At 38.1% G+C, this 19108-nt stretch overlaps 1 protein-coding gene across 3 annotated transcripts in view; it reads right to left on the reverse strand.

The window, feature by feature from the left end:
* MAP3K20 (mitogen-activated protein kinase kinase kinase 20) overlaps nt 1-19108 on the reverse strand; it is a 156375-nt gene that overhangs the window by 60974 nt on the left and 76293 nt on the right. For all 3 annotated transcript variants that reach the window (XM_036253959.1, XM_036253958.1, XM_036253957.1), the window contains exons 4-8: nt 18136-18237; nt 14066-14131; nt 10855-10883; nt 10603-10740; nt 3797-3883 (exon numbers count right to left, since the gene is read on the reverse strand). In XM_036253959.1, the coding sequence (XP_036109852.1) occupies nt 3797-3883; nt 10603-10740; nt 10855-10883; nt 14066-14131; nt 18136-18237 (422 nt within the window). The remainder of the gene's footprint in view (nt 1-3796; nt 3884-10602; nt 10741-10854; nt 10884-14065; nt 14132-18135; nt 18238-19108) is intronic.

The following is a 19108-nucleotide window of genomic DNA, read 5'->3' on the forward strand; positions in this document are numbered from 1 at the left end:
TACTTAAAAAAAAAAGATGGTTGGGGGTGGCAACTAATAAAACAGACAGTAATTGCAATTATGAAACCAAACGCACCTCACGTGTAATGAAAAATAATTTTTCATAAAGGCTAACATTTGCAATACAACTTTATCTCAACATTTCTCTAAGAACTGAAAGGTGACTAGGATGAATATGGATATTGGTCATTTCTATTATCTCTTCTTACTGACAAACTTTTTAGATTCCATATCTGAGACACTGTACAAGGAGACGATTATTTTAAATAATCTGACATGGTCATATATCAGTTAAATCTAGACTCAGACACTTTATGTAAAGGATTATATTGGTGCATTAAAAAGCACCTTAAAATACAATCCAAAAAATTTAAGTCCTGATGACATAACTTGTGCATTAAAAACATTCTGAATTAATCAGATATAATGTATTAGAAAACATTCTGAATTAATCAGATATTAGCACCAGGTTTGCAATATGACTTAAAACTTAAATGTTTAAAAATAAAGTTTCAAATTTCAAATTAAAATATTTCCCAACTACTACATTAGATACGGCATTTTTTAAAGTTCATATTTTCTTTTGCACCATTTTCTATGTAAGATGCAAAAATTAATTTTTTTAAGTCAAGTTTATTATCTTTTTCTAAAGTACAGTCAAAAACAATTCAGCTTTTTGAGGATTTCTATGTTAATCAAGAATAGTAGTTTTCCTACTTAGAATAAAACACATTTTATGTGAGAATCTAGTATTTATTAAGATAAAAATTATGCTATCAGACCATTCTGAATGACTACTAATTGAGTTTTATGTTTATTACAAAGGCAAATATACACATCTGTTACATGTTAAAAATTTATTATTAATGCCATCTTAATTTCATGCCTTTTATAATGGTTCACTGTTTGCTTTGTAAAGTTTAACAGTGCTTTAAGTACCTAGTTTTAATAGGATTTAATATTAGGAAAAAGTATTGTTTAAAGATCTTATTTCATTATTTAGAGTTTAAAAGCAAAGGCCTTCAGATACAATTTTTAGAAAGTACTGATCTTCCTACAGATGCAAAAAACGATCTTAAATGGTGAAACCAAATAAGGTTTACAGTCTCGTTAAGAATAATGTATCAATGTCAATTCTAGGTTTTGATATTATACTCTACCTACCTGTCACCGGTGGGGGAAGGTGGGGGAAGAGTATGCAAAAATCTTTATAATATTTTTCAACTTCCTGTGAGCCTATACTTTCTTTAGAATAAAACGTTAACAACAAAAAAAAGTAATCCTAATAATTGGTTATAGGTACAATCTAGGGTGACTAGTTCACATTTTAAATGTCTCCCTGAGCCCTGGCTGGTTTGGCTCAGCTGTCAGAGCGTTGGGCTGCGGACTGAGGGATTGTGGATTCGATTCCAGGTCAAAGGCACCAAACTGGGTTGCAGATTCGTTCCGCGGCCCTGGTCTGGGCGCACTCAGAAGGCAACCAGTCAACGTGTTTCTTTCACATAGATGTTTTGCTCTCTCTTCCCCCAACCCCCTTCAACTCTAAGAAAAAAAAAAATCAATGGAAAAAAATATCTTCAGGTGAGGATTGACAACAAAAAACAACAACAAATAAATGTCTCCCTGAAGTTTAAACATACCAGTCTTTGTTTAAATGAGACCTGTTCAAAAATATATTCAGCTTTGTCTTTTCAAGTCAGTAACCCCAGACACCTTCTTGAATGATAGGGGAAACTTCTTCTACACTGAATTTCCATAATTTCACAAGTAAATATTGTGCAAAATGAAGACAAATAAATATCCTTGTAATACCCAGTTTTCCTGAAGTTAATTAGGAAATTGAGAAAACTTATTTCACCATGTGGGTTTTTTCCAACTTACTAGTATATTTAATAACTACAGTATGGGATGTATTTGAGCAGTCTCCATCAGTTATTAACTGATCGTAAGATCACACCATGGACAAAACAGCACATTTTACTTTTGGGAATCCCTGGGGAGGAGGAGGGAGATGTCCTCCTTGTACACTTGTCGAGGAGATGCTGAAGGTTATTTTCGGATGATTCCCAATCCTCAAGTCAACTATCCAAGGGCACCTTCTAAATTCATTTTCTCTTCAGCTTTAAAATTCCTTGATAGACGCTCCAATGTTTTGAAAGTGCTTTAAATTTATACCTATTCTGCCATCCTTTAGATAAAATATTACTTAAAAAACATTAATTACTCTGTCTTGCACATATTTGGAGGGTCCAATTAGCTTTAGGAAAAAGTTTACCTTGAAACACAGTAGAGGGAAAAAAGGACAGTATTCTGCTCCAAAGTCAACAGAAGGTCAACAATTTTCTACACTCTGATTTGTGAACCCAGAACCAAGCATCTAATCATCCCATCGGCAAAAGAAACCGAACAGAAACAAGTGGGCTCTCATATCAGGAAAATGTCAGTTATCCTGTATGTGAGGTCTGATGTACTAGCACACCAGGAATTACTCTCACATTTAATTAAAACAGAGCAGCTCCGTGAAACAATGACTAAGACACATTCTTGAATGTAACTCCTTTTCATTTTTCTTAAATCAGCAGCTCCCTCCTATCAAGTTCAGCTGTCATGAACATTTCATCCATTCTCAATGGCTCAGGAGGACAAATTAATAACTCTGGATTATGTGATCTAAAACATGGAAACTTGGTTTCTCTTAGTCAATAGCAGCTATTTGATTAATCTAGTTTGTTCCTGCACTCACATGGGGAGCAGCTCAACCTAATTCTTTTAAAGCATTAAAAAGGGACTCTCCCTCTTTATATTCACCTTTTGCAAATTATTTTATCCTCAGGTTACACTCTTACCCTTTCTGGAGGGCACAGACAAGGTCTGGAAATGAAGTTTTGTGAAATGAAGTCGTTTTGCATTGCAAAGACAACTGCATGCTTCCATGACATGATCTAAGTCCTCCTAATACCCTGGTAGCGGATGCTTCATCCTTATGCTGAACATTTCCATGGCTGTGCGTTTCAGTCACAATTTTAAACCTTTCAAAACGTAGTTGCTCCCTTTGATATGAATGTACCATGTTCTCTGATGTAGGCTCATAGGTCCAACTAACTGAAAGCCTCAATTTGTGGGAAGAAGAAAAGCGAGGCTGGGGACACAGCACAAACGGTGTTTACGCCACTGAAGTTCTTTTGAAATGGAAAGGCCCTGCATGAAGAAGCGAGCAGCTACGCCGTGCCTCGCCAGTTCCAGTGAGGGGCTCATCTTCAATGTGGTGTTCAACGTAGGTGGCAAAACTGTAATTTTTCCCCTTTTTTGAAACTATTTTTTCTTCTTTTATTTTTGAAATTCTCATCTAAGCGACAGTTTCTTGTACTATAGTGACTCCTGCTGGGAGAGGTAAGTTGAAGTAGCTGAAGGTCTCTTACAGATATATCAACTCCCAGCCAGTAAAAAAGATGTCCTAAACGCAGGAGATGGAGTTAAACTGTTCCCCTACCTTGGACGCAATGGCTTCTTTCATCACTAAGAACAAACCCCTAGGTTTTACAATTGAGACTGAGAAACTAGTACAGTACTTGTACAATTTTTGATCTACAGCATCACGACGTGAAGCTGCAACAATTAGATGTAAAGGGTCCATTCATGAGGAATAACATCACTTTGACCCTTTGTGTTAGCTCCTACTGCTAATCTTTCCATAAGCGTGAACTTACTTTCAATTTGAAGAAGATGAAAAAGTCTTTTGCAAAACCCCAATACTGTTTTCTGATCTATGTACCTGAATGGAGAATCGTAGTCTTACCTCGTTTTTTTCCACTACAAGCCAAGCTACTTGTAATCCTTCCAAACCTTTAAAGGGGACCTCCCTTGTTAGCATCTCCCAGAGAACCTGGAACAAAAAGAAAATGGAATTTTTATTCTTGTACTTTATATTTTTGGCATATTACTGAAACTTTATCTAACATTTAATTGTATCCAATTACCAGACACAACCAATCCCATCTGTAGAAACTTGGGCAAAATGTATATATTCATGCATAGGACTCCTTCCATATATTATGTACATTTTTTAAATTAAGAAATTCCAGTTTAGAAATTAGAACATCTAGAGCCAGACTTAAAATTTTAAGAAACCAATGGGCCTAAAGTGATTTAACTTTATCTTAAGTTATTAGAATTCTCATGTATTCCCATAAACTAGGTTTTATATTTTGTTAGTCAAAACTCTTTCCACCTTCAATCTCTGATAAATTTCTCTATAAAATAAATAATAACTAGAAATTCAACCATATTTTAAAAGGTTCAATATGGTATCATCATAAAAAACAATCAAGCCCCAAATTCAAATCCCTGGCTAACCTACTTACCTCATAGTGGTATGTACTTGCAAACTTGTAACATTCAGATTTTGTATTTTGGAGAAATATCTCAAAATGAGTTAGTCTAAGGGATTCATTTTCATTCCCCTATAACATAATTTGTTAATACTATGTTCTAAAATGTAATGACTACTTTATGTATATATATATATATATATATATATATATATACACAGACGAGTGTGTGTATGAGAGAGAGAGAACTGATGTGAGTGTCCATCGGTCTGGGGCGTTGAGGTCGGCATGATTAATAACTCTACACTGGCACAAAGAAAGCAAATGGATTCTGGGAAGGCTGAAAACAGCCAATGATTCTGGTTTCACTTTAAACATTGAGTAATGGAGATTTTTACACCCAGTTACTTTCTCTGTTTATACAAATGAGCAGCAAAATTTGAGTCTACCAATACTTTGTGAAGTACAAAAACAATTATGATTTTTTAAAATAATAATCATAACAGCCACTATCATTCAATGATTGTTTATGTTCCAGGTACTGTTAAACCCTTTATATGTTATCAAGATTAATATCAATCCACTGGAGAGATAGAATCCTCATTTTATAGATGAGGAAACAAAGGCTTAAGAAAGTTAAATGAACTTGCCCTAAGACACTCAGTTATCAAGAGGCAGAGCTCGGACAGGAACTTGCTGTCTCACCCTGAAGGTCACGCTCTCGACCCCATGTAACTCTAGAGAAGGAGAAGCCCAGCACAAGGGAGAATGTGACATGCCCTATTTCAGGTATGCGGCCATGGCAGAAACAAAGTCAGCAGTTTTCATTTAGATTTCTCTGGTTCCAGACACAAAACGAAACTAAAAAACATTTCTAAATAAGAATGTAGACTGAAGACATAGACTGTCCTCAAGCAAATCCTATAAACTCTTAGCTCTGTATTGCCTTAGTCAGTGCTATTCGAGCTATACACGTTATTCAAGCCATAACATGTTCAATGAATTCTGGCTAACACGCAGATAATTAGCAGGAAAATCGGGGGAATTGGCAGACGTTGCTCAAGCAAGAGAAAAAAAATTCACTGAAGCCTCTTTGGGCTTTTAATCAAGTGTGTGAGGTACTTCTTTCGAGGAGCTACTGAATAATTCTATGTGAGTAACGGCAGAGATTAGGAAAAGGTGAGGGCATCCCCGAAGGGGCCGATTCTGGCGAGCACTGTAAGTAAAGGAAGGCCGAGGCAGGTATGCAATCACGCCTGACACGCTGCCTGCCGGGGAGGGGGCGGGGCATCGAGAGGGCAGAGCAGGAAATGAAGCCCCTCAATTTGTTGCATTTACCACTCCCCTGGTGTTGGGGTTGGAGGGGAGAAGGGAAGTGAGGAGCAAGCAAATTAATGGACTTGACATTCCTGAGGAGAATGGGAATAGTGAATCAGCCTCAAATAAATCAAATGCACCAGACCCAAAACATTGCAGTGAGCAGCCTTGCACCCCCCCCTTCTGGAGTCCGGCCCGCACGCACGATATATTGCGCACGTCCTACATGAAGACGGGCTGGGCTCTGTGAGGGCAGGTGCAAAACCAAGAGCTTGGGGAATAACACCAGAAAAAGATTTATGTCCTCCTTTATTCCAAAATATGCAGTTGGAAAATGTCCAAGATCTAATAAGATCCTGGTTATATTCCTCTAAGAGTTCTAACTGGAAAAATAAGACAGTTTCACGTGACGTCCTCTCCATGTCCCCAAAGAGCTGCTGTAACTGAGGGAGCCACCTGATGGAGGTATAGCCGTCGGGGATGGTGTCACTCATGGCTCGGTTTCGAAGCCCAAATGAGGTCTTCAGTTTAATCCCAGTAGCAGCACACCTGATTTCCTACTATGAACTCCCCAGATCCAGGAATGTATCAAAAAGTAGATGGCATGAGACAGGACAAGAACTTTTTCTACACTAACACAATGACACTTGGCACACAAAAAGAAACTTTGTTGAGAAGTCATCTGGAGGTCTAAAAATATATTAAACTCTGCCTGAGAATATCAGTTATGGGGATGCAGGCCAAACATTGTGATCTTTCACCCTGAAAATATTTTCCATCTTGTTTTATATTGAGACGTCCTCACGTTTACACTGTTCGCAAGGACATTTCCTATTTTCAGTTCGCAGAAGAGAAATCGGACCAGGCGCGGTGCACTGTGCCTGCCTCTTCTTTCCCGGACAAGGGGAGCCAGCGCCCCAGCCGCCCGTCCTGGAACCGGAGCCACTCTGGTTGCAAACCTGGCTGGGCTGAGCTGCTTCTAAAAAGGTAATGCTTTCTGCTCTGTCCTCAGGACAGACCTGTTTTCGGAGAGTGGCTGGGCCTGTGTTCTCACAAGGCTTCTTTCAGTGATTTTTGCTTTCCTTACGCGTGTGTGTGTGCGTGCGTGCGTGTGTGTGTGTGTGGTGGGGGTAACATTCTAAACACTCCGGGTTTGGTCCTTCAAGAGAAGTCATCAGAAGGGGGTGGAAAAATCCCGTCTTCTACAACGGAGAGAAACAACTGACTGCCTAGCAGAGTGCACCAGCTTAGAGGGAGGGATCACAAGATCCATTCCTGGCATCCGCAGCCCATTTATTTTAGGGCTGGTTAGTCTTGTCATGTGTTGAGAAGCAACAGGATTAGCAAGCTGGGGAGGGCAAGGGACTTACTTGGATAATATTAGGGGCTAAATTCCTACATCAAGTCTGGAAAAAAATAATAAAAAGCAAAAATATATTGAGATTTTTGGTGTGGGTTTCTAAAAAGGACAACTTTTAAAAATGGTCTTATTCATTTGTCTGAGAGTGCGATGTGTGTGTGGGCTCAATGAACAGAATAGAGGTCTAATAAATTATGGGATGATTTAAGCAAAGACATACTCCTACTGAGAAATGAGTCCTAGCTACTTGCCTTATTTTGAATGGACGTCAAAAATTCTAAATAACCACATTGCTTTCCTAGCTTGATGTCATTTTCAAAGTTTATATACTACAAACTTCTGAAATCAACATGGTCCCTCCTTAACAAGTATCCTCTCCTGCTCTTTTAGGTGATACCCACTTGGAACATAATATCTTCTTCGTTTACTTTATTTTTTAATTGTTATTATTTAAACAGAAAGGCTCTGGAAAGCAGGCCTTGTGCTTTTTTTCTTCACTAATGGTGTTTATCCAGAACAGAATGTGAGAAGGGGTCAGAATTTTTTAAAATCCTAAATTTCCATTTATTATTCAGTTAGGATATGCACCCTTTTCTAAATGGAATTCTGCCTATACAGCTATGGGGTAAGAATAACTAGCACTCTCTTCAAGACAGTAAAACAGAAACTGTTTTTAAAACAAACAGATTCACTGGAAAGGCATTTCTGTCTTCACCAGTTAAAAGACTACTCTAACAGGAACATAAATTAAATTAAATTAAATTAAATTAAATAAACATTTGCAGCTTCAGAAAGGTGAGTCAAACTATGTTTAACATGAGCGGTCAATGAAATGAGTGACAGGGCTTTTATTTTATTTCAAAAAATATTTTTTCTTGCCCTGGCCAGTTTGGCTCAGTGGTTGGAGCATTGGCCTGCGGACCAGAGAGTCCCGGGTTCGGTTCCCGCTAGGGGCACGTACCAAAAAATAAAAAATTTTTTTCTTCATTGATTTTGAGAGAAAGAGGAAGTGGGAGAGAGAGATATATAAACATTGATGAGAGAGAACTGGTCGACGTTCTCTCCACTGGGGATCAGGCCCACAACCTGGGCACATGCCCAGACCGGGAATCGAACCAGCGACCCCTTGGTGCATGGGTCGATGCTCAACCAGTGAGCCACACCAGCCAGGTGGGATTTTAAAATGGTATAGGAAAAAACCCTGAGCTCTGCAAACAGAAGTCACCTCTCAGCATCCTTTATGGTTTCCTGTGAAAAGGGATTGGTTTTTCTTGGCTACTGTGACTAAAAGTCTGCTTCAGCCAAGAAGAAGGTGGTACATTTCATACCAAAGCCCCTGGCCACGGCAGGGGTTTAGACAGAGGCAGTGCATGGAGTTTTGTTTCATAAGTGAAATAATACTAAAACCAAAAGTTCACTCTACACATAACTCAAAGTTGTGTCTTTCAGGTGAACAACTTCTGAGCTCAGGAAATTCCCAGATGTGGGGAGCACTGGGAAAATGAAAGCAGTGCATGAGAACTTGTGGAGTGCTGACATGAACCTCAATAGTCTTAACTCATGGAAATGTGCAAAATCACTGAGACACAATAGCCACCTAAATATGCTGACGTATATTTATCCACATGGGCAAGTGAGAGCAGTGAGACCGGGGTCTCGTGCAATCGCTCTGAACTGCTTGCTCTTCAGCCACGGTGCTCATCTTCCCACCCCTCCCGTTCCAGAGCGGCCTGCACACCGTGGCCTGCAGCAGAATTGAGACTGCTCCTAACATTTTTACAGCGTTGTTAAAAAGAAAATGCAATAAAGACTATAAGTGGCCCTCAAAATCTAAAATATTTACTATCTTGTCCTTTACAGACAAAGTCTGCTGGCTCCTGTTGCACAGAATGAGATACTAGTTCCAAGAAGCAGCAAGGTCCAACTTTAATGACCCTAAGTTGATGACTAGCACAGTGCCTGGCACATACATAGATTTTTGCTTAAAAATGAAGGAACATAACTTCATAAAAAAATGTTGTCACGAAATGTCTTACACTGCTACAGATTCCCCCATTTTCAGACTCCCTAGCCAGTGATTAGTGGATGGTCAGACCGTAGAAACTTTTGACTTGGGGAACAGTTTTAGAACCTAGTCTTTTCTGGAACTTGTGGGTCCCCCTCCCCCCTTCCTTCAATGAGAATTATTTTATCACTGTCTATCAGTTTAAAGCCTTCATTCTTAAAAACGTACAGAATTAAGGAAAAGTAGATATTTAGCCTATATTAGACATTTAGTCTTCCAGCCTTTACAGTTCTAACTTTTGGCTCAATACATGTATTTCATTCTTGAAATGATTTTTTTCCAACTGCCAACAAATTCATCTCCACTATATTAAATTGATGTGGTATACATCAGATATACTGTGATTCAGAAAACTGAAACAAGCCTAAAACGTAAGTCATGAATCCAGCAGTCATAACTAGAGACTGACGAACTCTCAAGTACAAGAAATGGGTTTGACGTTGGTCTCCTTGAGCACCACCAGCTCCATCACCTTCAGTTGCAAAGAGAAGTTAAGGGAGAAGAGGCATGTTGATTTGGGCCAAAATTAGTCTGCATCTTTTCCCATTATTATGAAAACACCCTTTTAAAAAGCAATTGATTTTATTACTTCTTAGGCAGCATAGTTGGGAGGTGAGATGGGAAGACAGGGAGTTCCAAATACTGTTTTGGACGTTTTAAAGGCTACACAGCATGTTTAGGGATAACACACTTATCCTCGAAAAAGGGCGACAAATGAATTCTTCCACCACCAAAGAACCACCCTGCCCATCTTCCCCTAGCACCTCACTACTTCTATTCCCCCCACTTCTTTCTCTCTGCTAATTCAGACATAACTTATTCCTTAAGCATGAGCCATCTGAAACCCCTCCAGGAGCTTGTGCTCCGTGACCGCTTCATTCCTGTGGTCTCTTCCCTGAGCATTCCTTATGCCCTCACAGTATTCTATTCCTGTAACTGTGCTGCTCTGTTGTTGTTCTTGATACCTTAGATTCATGTTCCAGACGGCCAGCACTACTTTATAAGACCTGCAGCAGATATGAGCAAGGCCATGTGCTAAATGCTCAGTACATTTTCTTCTGTACTTTCCAGAAACTCACTAATCAGTTTCATAGTTGGCACTCAAAAATTTCCGGTTAATCAACAGGATCTATTTGGCAGACCTACTGGCAGTTCATTATAATGAAGTCTCATTCCAGATAATCCACATCACCACCGACTTAGCAAGATATCCTATAGTCGTGCCCATCCAGGAAAGCACTGTCCACAGGGGTGCATCAGGCCCAGACAGGTTCTGTCTAAATGGCCTCTTAGAAGTGGCATTGGTTTCTTCTCAACATAGGACAAAATAGCTCAGATGCATAAAAGTGATCAAAGTAAACATTCTAGTAACTGCAGAATGTTCCCACTGTGCCAGGCATTCCACCAGAAATAACATCATTGTCTTAAAGCTGTGTTCAACAGTTGTAACCCACCTCTTCTCTCTCTCTCTCTCTTTTTTTTTTTTGCTTTTTGTATTTCCTTTAGCAACCAAAAATGAGAAATGAACTCACCACACCATAGGAATATGTGTCACAAGTCTCAGACACAGGGAGACTCTGGATAACTTCTGGAGCCATCCACGGGAACGTTCCAACCAAGGACATGTGTGTTGTATGGTTATGGAACCGAGAGGCACCAAAATCACAGATCTGAGAAAACAGAAATAAGTATCAACTTTCTATTTAATGGCTAATAAAAAATACAGTCATAAAAATCTACATCTGATATTAACACATTTTTTTAAAGAAAAGAAATAATCCTACCTTCAATACCCCATCAGCAGCTATAACAACTAAAAAAAAAAAGAAAAGAAAAATTATGACAATCATCTACCTCACTTGAGTATCTTATACTGAAAAAAATCATAAAGTTCTATTTCTACTTTCTATATGGCATCATGACAGGTAAAATCAAAGTGGCAAGATTTTGGAAAAAAGGAGCTGACATTAAAACAAAAACAAATTCCATGAGGTGCTTAAATAGGCTTCCAAGACATTTATTTAAATCAAATGTAGTACGGTCCAGCAAAAAAAAAAAAAAATAGGTTAGTAGTAGCCAGGAGAACCAAATTTTTTCTTGGGTTTTGCCAACACAATACTGAGGATGTCATTAGCATTATTGCTTCATTGTATATATGTTTCTTCCTCACAACTGAAGAGTAATTTTCTCAAAGGCAGGGACAATATTCATTCATTCACTTATTCACACATTCATGACCAATATTGCTGAGCAAGGCCATGTCCCACATTCTGGAACAAAAAGGTGAGCAACACCGGCATGGTCTCCGCTCTGGGAGCTTACAGTCTAACGTGCGAGACAATAAAACATCTGGAATACTGGGGGGTAAACCCCACGATGAGAGACCTAGAGAGCGCCACAGAACCAACGAGCAGGGATCTAAGTCGAAGGGGGTCAGAGGAAGTTCCCTGGAGGAAATGACACGTATCCTAAAACCAGAAGAGCAAGCTGGGAGTAACCAGAACTTGGCGAGCTGGCGGAGAACGAGCCGTTTTCTAGGCAGGAGAGCCTTACAACAGCTCAGCAGAGAAACGGGCATGCAATTGTGGAAGAGAGGGGCCAGCTCAAGAGGAGCGCCTGTGCAAACCGGAAAGCCGACGAAGGGTGTCTGGCAGGGAGCGAGCGCTCAGATGTGCGGGGCGAGCGCAGGAGCGAAGGGCAGCGCGGAGGCCAGCAGGCCGCTGCGTGCCAGCCTCCGCTCAGGAGACGGCAAAGGCCCGGGCGGCCACAGTCAGGAGACAGCAGGCAGCATCAGCTGGGCCTGCACGACTCCATGTGGGGCGAAGGGCTCAAGGATGAAGTCAAATATGGAGGCAGTAAGCGTAATGGTGAGAACAGGAGCTGTGGAATCAAACGGTAATTCCTAGTCATCTCAGTGCTGGCTTGAGTGGCTGTCGCTGCCACTCCTGAGAAAGAGGACGCAAAAATACTTTTTTTAGGGGGTAGAGACAAGATGAAAAGATCAACTTGGACTCAAAACATTTAGGGTCACATCAAATACCTATGTGGCATGTCCAATAAACAGATCTATAGTTTCGAAGTTTGGGAGTGTTAATATGTATATGGAATTTTTATGGGAGAGAGAATAAAAACATAAAGCAAGGACAAGGACCCTGAAGAACTAACTGTTTTGGGCATTTCTTTTGTAAGTCACACGGTGCCTTGGACATAGTAGATGATCAGTACTTATTAGCTGTTACTAACGACGTTGATAAGTGGGGGAAATAATCTTTGCATGCTCTGTATAGAAATAGGCTAAGGGTAAACATGATACTATATAAAAGCTACCAACTATTTGAAATAAAAATGTAAATATTGATAATACTATCCTCAGTTATTTAAAAAAATCCCTCTACTACTTTTTTTCTCATTATACGATTAAAAGTGTTCATTTTTAAATACCTAAGATTATAAATATATATATAACACAGAAAATAAGAGTCTTGTTATTTCCCCTCTGAGGAAAAAAAAAGTTAAAATAGGTCTATATTGTTTCAATGTGGATGTGTTTTCCCATCAAATAACTACACAAATTATAGTTTTAAAAAATGGGGACAGTCTCCATTATTATTTAGTTTTCATAGTGACAGCATGAAAAAAACCTGTAATTTAATCATTCTCCTCTCATGAGATATTCAGGATATAGAGATAAAGCAGATTAAAAGGAAAGAAGTCAAAGAACTTGTTTAGATAGAAATTCTGAGCATCAACTAAAACTTTAAGAGTCATACAACTCTAATACTTCCTACAAGATTCAGATGACTTTTAAAATGACTTCCTGTTAGCCAGCTATATGTCAAAAGTGTTTAGCTCCTGAAGGTTTATGTCTGAGAACAGCCAGAGAATAAGTGATGACCTAGAAAAAGGACAGAACAATGAGCCAGAGCCGACTGGCAAGGTCAAGCTGGTGGCACCACCTGGACTACTGATGAGTGACAGTTGCCAACAACGTCTCTTTCTCCAACCCCACAAACCCCACAAACCCCACAAACCCCGCAGTCCTGGAGTCCGAGCAAGGGCAGCTGGCCAATCCTCTCCTCCACCTCCCTGCACTTACCATGACCACCCATTCTAAGGATGGCACTATTAGTACAACCCATTTTAACTGCAGTGATTTAAAGATTTCCTAAAAATAAATAGTTCTCTTCCCCCTTACTTAGGAGAATCGCTTAGAAAGCACGTCAATAATTAAATTAAAACATGTAATTGAATTGATAGCAAGATGCTTTTTTAAAGGAGCGAACTCCCATGTTTACTTCAGCTTGTGCTGGCTAGCGAAATAATCCCACTGCTTTTTCTCCATTAACCGTCACGTGACACAACAGGAGAAGGCAACATCTAACCCTGCAAGTTGTCTTAAAATGCTCTCTCTCCAAGTTATACAGGATCATAAACAAACTGTAGAAAGTACTGAAGGAGAGAAGAAAGAAAGAGAAAGGCTTTAATTTCCAAATTCCTAAATGTGCTGATCACTTCTGGGCACTACTCCAGGTAATATGACTGACATAAAAACTTTACACCAAATAATTCAGAAGTAGCAAGAACAAAACCCAAACCCGCTAAGTACAGAGAGCCATCTAAAAATAGGAGACCAGAAATACATGAGTGTGTGCTTTGATCCGTAATACCACCTTTAGAAAATGATTCTAAAAAAATAATTAAGGATGTGTTGAAAAACTTTGCTGAAATGTATTAAGCTCAACATTTTTTGTCATAGAAAAAAATGTAAACAGCCCGAATTTCCACACTGCACTATTCATACAGCGAAATACTGTATAGCCTCTTGAAATAATATGGAGAAGTTTGATATTTATTAATAATGGGAAGATTTTCATATCAGTGGTTAGTCAAAATAGCAGATTATAAAAGATATGGAAAGCATGATGCTTATTTCTATACACAGGTGCATGTATCTTGAAATAAAATAGGTAAAATAAAAACATATGACTACATTACCATTTCTTGATTTGAGATCTCTGTGAATGACCTTGACAGGAGCTTCCATATGTAAATAGTGCATTCCTTTTTATACAAGAAGGAAGAAAGGCTTATTAATATTATTTTTCAACATCATATCAATATTACCTTTCTATTTTAAACATCAGCATTACCATTCATATTTTGCAAAGGATTCAATAAAATAGAGACAAAGATGTGTCTACATTAGGACTGATAAAAGAGAGACAAGATATATCTACATAAGGCAAATGTATATGCTAAGGAAAATATATGTGCTTTGATCGCTCAGAAGTTGAAATTTGATGGTGGGTAAAGCTAGCTTCTTACAATGCCTAATAAGGACACCTTATTTTCTGGAGTCTGCACAAAAATAGCACAGTTACAACTGGAAGAATTGTTCCAATGACTAAGGTATTCCACTACCAACTTCTAAATCGGTAAGTTCTGACCGAGGTGTTCCGTTTTCATTTGGATGTCTGCAGTCACCCAGTTAGTTCCAGCTTGGCTCATTTTCTCGGAGCTCATTCCAGTGAGACCCTGGGGGTGGCGGTGGGGTTGGGCAGACAACTGGCTGGATGCATTAGCTGTGGTTGCTAAGGGATTTTATGATTCTCAGAAAAAAATATATAGTAGTTAGAAAATATTTTATTCTTTTTATAAGAATAAACCTTTGAGATAATCTATACTTATAGGCACTCCAGAATCCTCTTCAACATGTTTAGAATATAAATCAAATTACTTCAGTAAACTGATACACATATACTAAGTAGAGTTTTATTGTTTTGAATAAAAACTTATACATTGAAAGACACATATTTCACACTTACCCTTTAATAGTTTGACTCTTTTTTTTTTTTTTTTTTACTTGTGGATTGACTACCTCCTTAGAATAAAGAAAAAGAACATCTCTACTGAAAATGTTCTCTCCCTTTACTTCTCACACTGCCTTTTCTAAGTAATAGAATAGCTCCCCCCTTGCAAATTAGGCTCCTTTTTAAAATAAATTATCCGTTAAACATAATTTAATAACTAGGCTTTGGTTCTTTTTTAAGTACATAAAAAACTTTAATTTTATAAAGCTAATCGTAAAAATAATCTATTATTTTCTACTATTCTGATTATTACATATTGAAGACTCATAAAAGAACAAAGACTATAAAAAAAATTTAACTTCTGCCATGTAAAGATATTCCTGAAAAGAGTCAACTTAACAAAAGTATTAGTAATTTAAATGATCTTAAACAAGATGTAATAGGAATAATGGAAATCTAATATGAAGTTCTGCATACTATAAACTGTGAAAACTCAATAGCTACAATTTGGGTAACTTTTAATAATTTTTTGACTGAATTTCATAGTTATATCTCTCTTGATTTAAGAATCAAATTCCTGATTTTTTTTTTCCAGGTAAAACTGCTTTAGTTACTTTTAGAGGTAGAATAGTTAGTTTCTACACTTGTGATAAGTAAGAATTAAAAAAAAAATCATTCAAGTACAAAAGCTTTAAACATGGACACTTTTCTCCTCATGGCAGATATTATGAGAAGCAGCATAAATTATTTGTATGAAATGCACAGCATACACTCACAGAATGTTTAGTGTTCATAAACACAGTAGTAATCACAATCATATAAAATTCTATTTAATTTGTTTTTATAGAGCCATCTGTAATTCTGCCTTATTTTTATTGCAAACAATTAAGAAGGCTAAAAATACCTTCATCAGATTCAAGGTTTCCTAAAAAAGATTTCACTGGTGTCACCTAGAAGAGATTTGGAATCAATGACCGTTTTGAGAATGGATGCAGGTTTATCTGCTTTATATTTGCTGACTGACTTGCAAAAATTTCAGATATACCTGCTGGCCTGTCTCCTCCACTCCTCTCTCTACCCAGAAAGAAGAGAATCTTTTTGGTTTTGAGAAGGTATTGTTTCTTCAGTGATGTTAAGCACTATCTGTCAAAATGCACGAACCAACTCTTACTTAAAATGAGTTATTTGTTCTTTGATTTCTCAACATCTTGATGCTATAGTGGCTTCAATCCTGGTCAAACTGAAAGGTACATAGCTGAATTTGTAAGGGAATCAGAGAAAATCAAGCCTTCCTATTTAATCTCCAAGTTCGACACAGAGCTTTATCAGAGAGGTCTGAAGTCATTCCAATAGCATTAATTTCTTCTTCCTTGTATAGGCCACTTTACATAAGAAGTATTACTTGTAACTGTAAGCAAACAAGTCTCCTCTTTGCCTCATTCTACTCAGCTTTGGCCAAACACATGAGAACTGGCCTTTCGGATCAATTCACCAGCCACAAAAACATGATCTTATTACTTTGTAGTTTTAGACACTGTCCCATGGTCCACATCCCTTCTCTCCATCCCTGTTCTTTACCTCTGGTTCCAGTTTGCTACTTAGTTCTGTTCCTTCTCTTCTTTGTCCTCCTGGTACAGAGAGCCAACGGTCTTAAAACACCCCAGGAATGACTGAGCTGACCTGGAGTCAAGGGCCCAGCCCTCAGACAGGGACTATGCAGGGGAAGGGCCCCGGAGGGATGAGGTTAGGGGCTGGGGGCCAGGCAGGCTTAAGTAGAGTGTGCACAGCAGAGTGACAGATGTCAGCTGACTTATTGGCTGTCTATCCATCCTAAGTGCCATTAAGTAACAATATAGGTGTTACTGGCTGAGCACCCAAAATGCAAAGGTCTGTAAGGTGAAGTGTTTTAAGTCAAGGACTGCCTGTATATGTATTCACATTTGTGTCTGTGCATTTCCACAGTGTTTCAGGCCGTTCCCAATAATAGCACATCACCCTGCTTATAAGCAGGTGGTTCCGGTGTACTACTGACAAGCAGAGAAGTGACTATGATGTTACATGAAAATCTCTGGAAGAATGGGAAGTTTTAAGGCTCATCTGAGAGGCTTGATGTTATGAATACACAATTAAGTTAATTAACACAGCCAAAGCCTTAAGTACACCATCCTAAACGTACAGCATATTATTCTTACAAGGTAATGAAGTATCATTCAGCAGCAGCATTTAGCATGAAACTTAATTTTTTCTCCCCACTTTATTTGAAGAATTTGGCAGGTGTTATTGAAACTTAAAACAGACATGATAATTGCCCAAAGGAAAGACTATTACTGTATGACTTCCCAGTGAATGCAAAGTAGGAGCTGCCCTCCTTGAGTGTTAACTGTCCTTTTATTTGCTTTTTAAAGAGATGCTTATAGAATCTGGAATTGCAAAACTCAAAGAAGTTAATTGCCCCAGTAAAATGTGGACACACTTGCTTTCTAGAGGTTGCTAGAATACAAATGTAACTATCAGTGTTCATTATTTAGATTATGTTGTTTCCAAAGCAACTTTGACAGTTATAAATAAAACTCAGAAATGTTCAGTTAAGAAAATGGAAAAAAAAGATAAAAATAAATGGAATTTAAATTGCTTCAGAAAGCATTAGTCTATGCAGGAATTTATGAGGGAAAAAGAATTGGGCACCTTGTTTAGGGATTTTGTATATTAAAAATATATCATTTCTAAGGGTGATTTCCAAGTTTACATTAAATATAAAATAAAATTTGAATTGCTTGTACATGGCAGAACAAATAAAACTTTTTTTGCAAGTGGTTACTATGTTTAGTATATTATTATGTATACACAATGAGCAGAACTAATCCTGCAATAAATCACATTTTCTGGATACTGAGTCTAAGTAGAGACTTGCAGAACAATAATAGGAATATGATCTTTCCACTTAATGTGTCAAGCAAGCTGGTCAATTACAATGGCACAAAATGTGGTAAAAATGGCTGCCCTGGAGCCACTGATTTTAGGGAAAGAAATAAAGTAAAAAAAGTAAAGAGAGAAAAATGAATGCATGAGTGGAAAGCCAATGACCTAAAATATTATCTGTACAGTAAGTTGCAGAATTCTTGCTACCTTTGTTCTGAAAAAAAGAAGAACATCTAAAAGACACAGAATAACAAATCTTCTGACTTAAATCACCATGTCAGGATGGGAAAATGCTTCCCACCAATTCTGCAAGAATACACGAAACATTAGTATTACCTTTGGCTACATCAGTGGCCCAGGTCATAATGTGTTCCATGTCCATCTCTTCACTTTTGTTACTGTTAATGTAATCATACAGTGATCCCAGGGAGGCATATTCTATTTTTAATGGAAATATAAGCATATAATTAAAACTCAGGTACATTTCATAAATAAGATTATATTTTCATTGGGAAGAGGTTGTATTGAAGAACTTAACAAGAGACATCAAAAGTATATAAAGTTGTTCCATGTTGTGGTTTCTAAAAATTAGTACTATACTGGAAAGAAAATTGTCAAAGACAAGCACTAACAGAATGAATGATAACACTTCAGACAAAGAAAAAATCAAAAGCCATTTGGATGGAACTCAGAAACATAGATGTGTTGGAAGAATGTATATGAAACCAAGGCAGACATGTAAATAGGTATTTCTTTAAAAACTGTTATTCTTGCCCTGGTCGGTTTGGCTCAGCGGTTAGAGCGTCGGCCTGTGGTCCAGAGAGACCAGAGTTCGGTTCCCACTAAGGGCATGTACCTCGGTTGCAGTTTGTCCCCAGCCCTGGTTGGGTCGTGCGTGTGGCAGCCACTCGATGTGTCCCTTTCACGTCGATGTTTTTCTCTCTCTCTCTCTCTCTCCACCTTTTTCTCCCTTCTACTCTATCTGAACAAAAAATGGAAAAATGTCCTCAGATGAGGATTAAAAAAAAAACAACCAAAAAACTGTTATTCTTATACAACAGATAAGATTAAACACAAATCAGAGAGTTTACATGACAATCAACCTTGTTGCACCAGAATGTAGAACAGCCCTTAAGATTAAGCACAATGGCCAAGAAAATGAGACAATGCCTTTAAAAATGGCTTTGAGGTATAAATTACCTACCATAAAATGCACTCACTACAAGTATACAATTTGATGATTTTTAGTAAATTTACAGAGTTGAGCAATCACAACCACAATGCAATTTTAGAACCTTTCCATCATCAT

Source organism: Molossus molossus, unplaced genomic scaffold (assembly GCF_014108415.1).
Source record: "Molossus molossus isolate mMolMol1 unplaced genomic scaffold, mMolMol1.p scaffold_m16_p_11, whole genome shotgun sequence".
Lineage (NCBI taxonomy): Eukaryota > Metazoa > Chordata > Mammalia > Chiroptera > Molossidae > Molossus > Molossus molossus.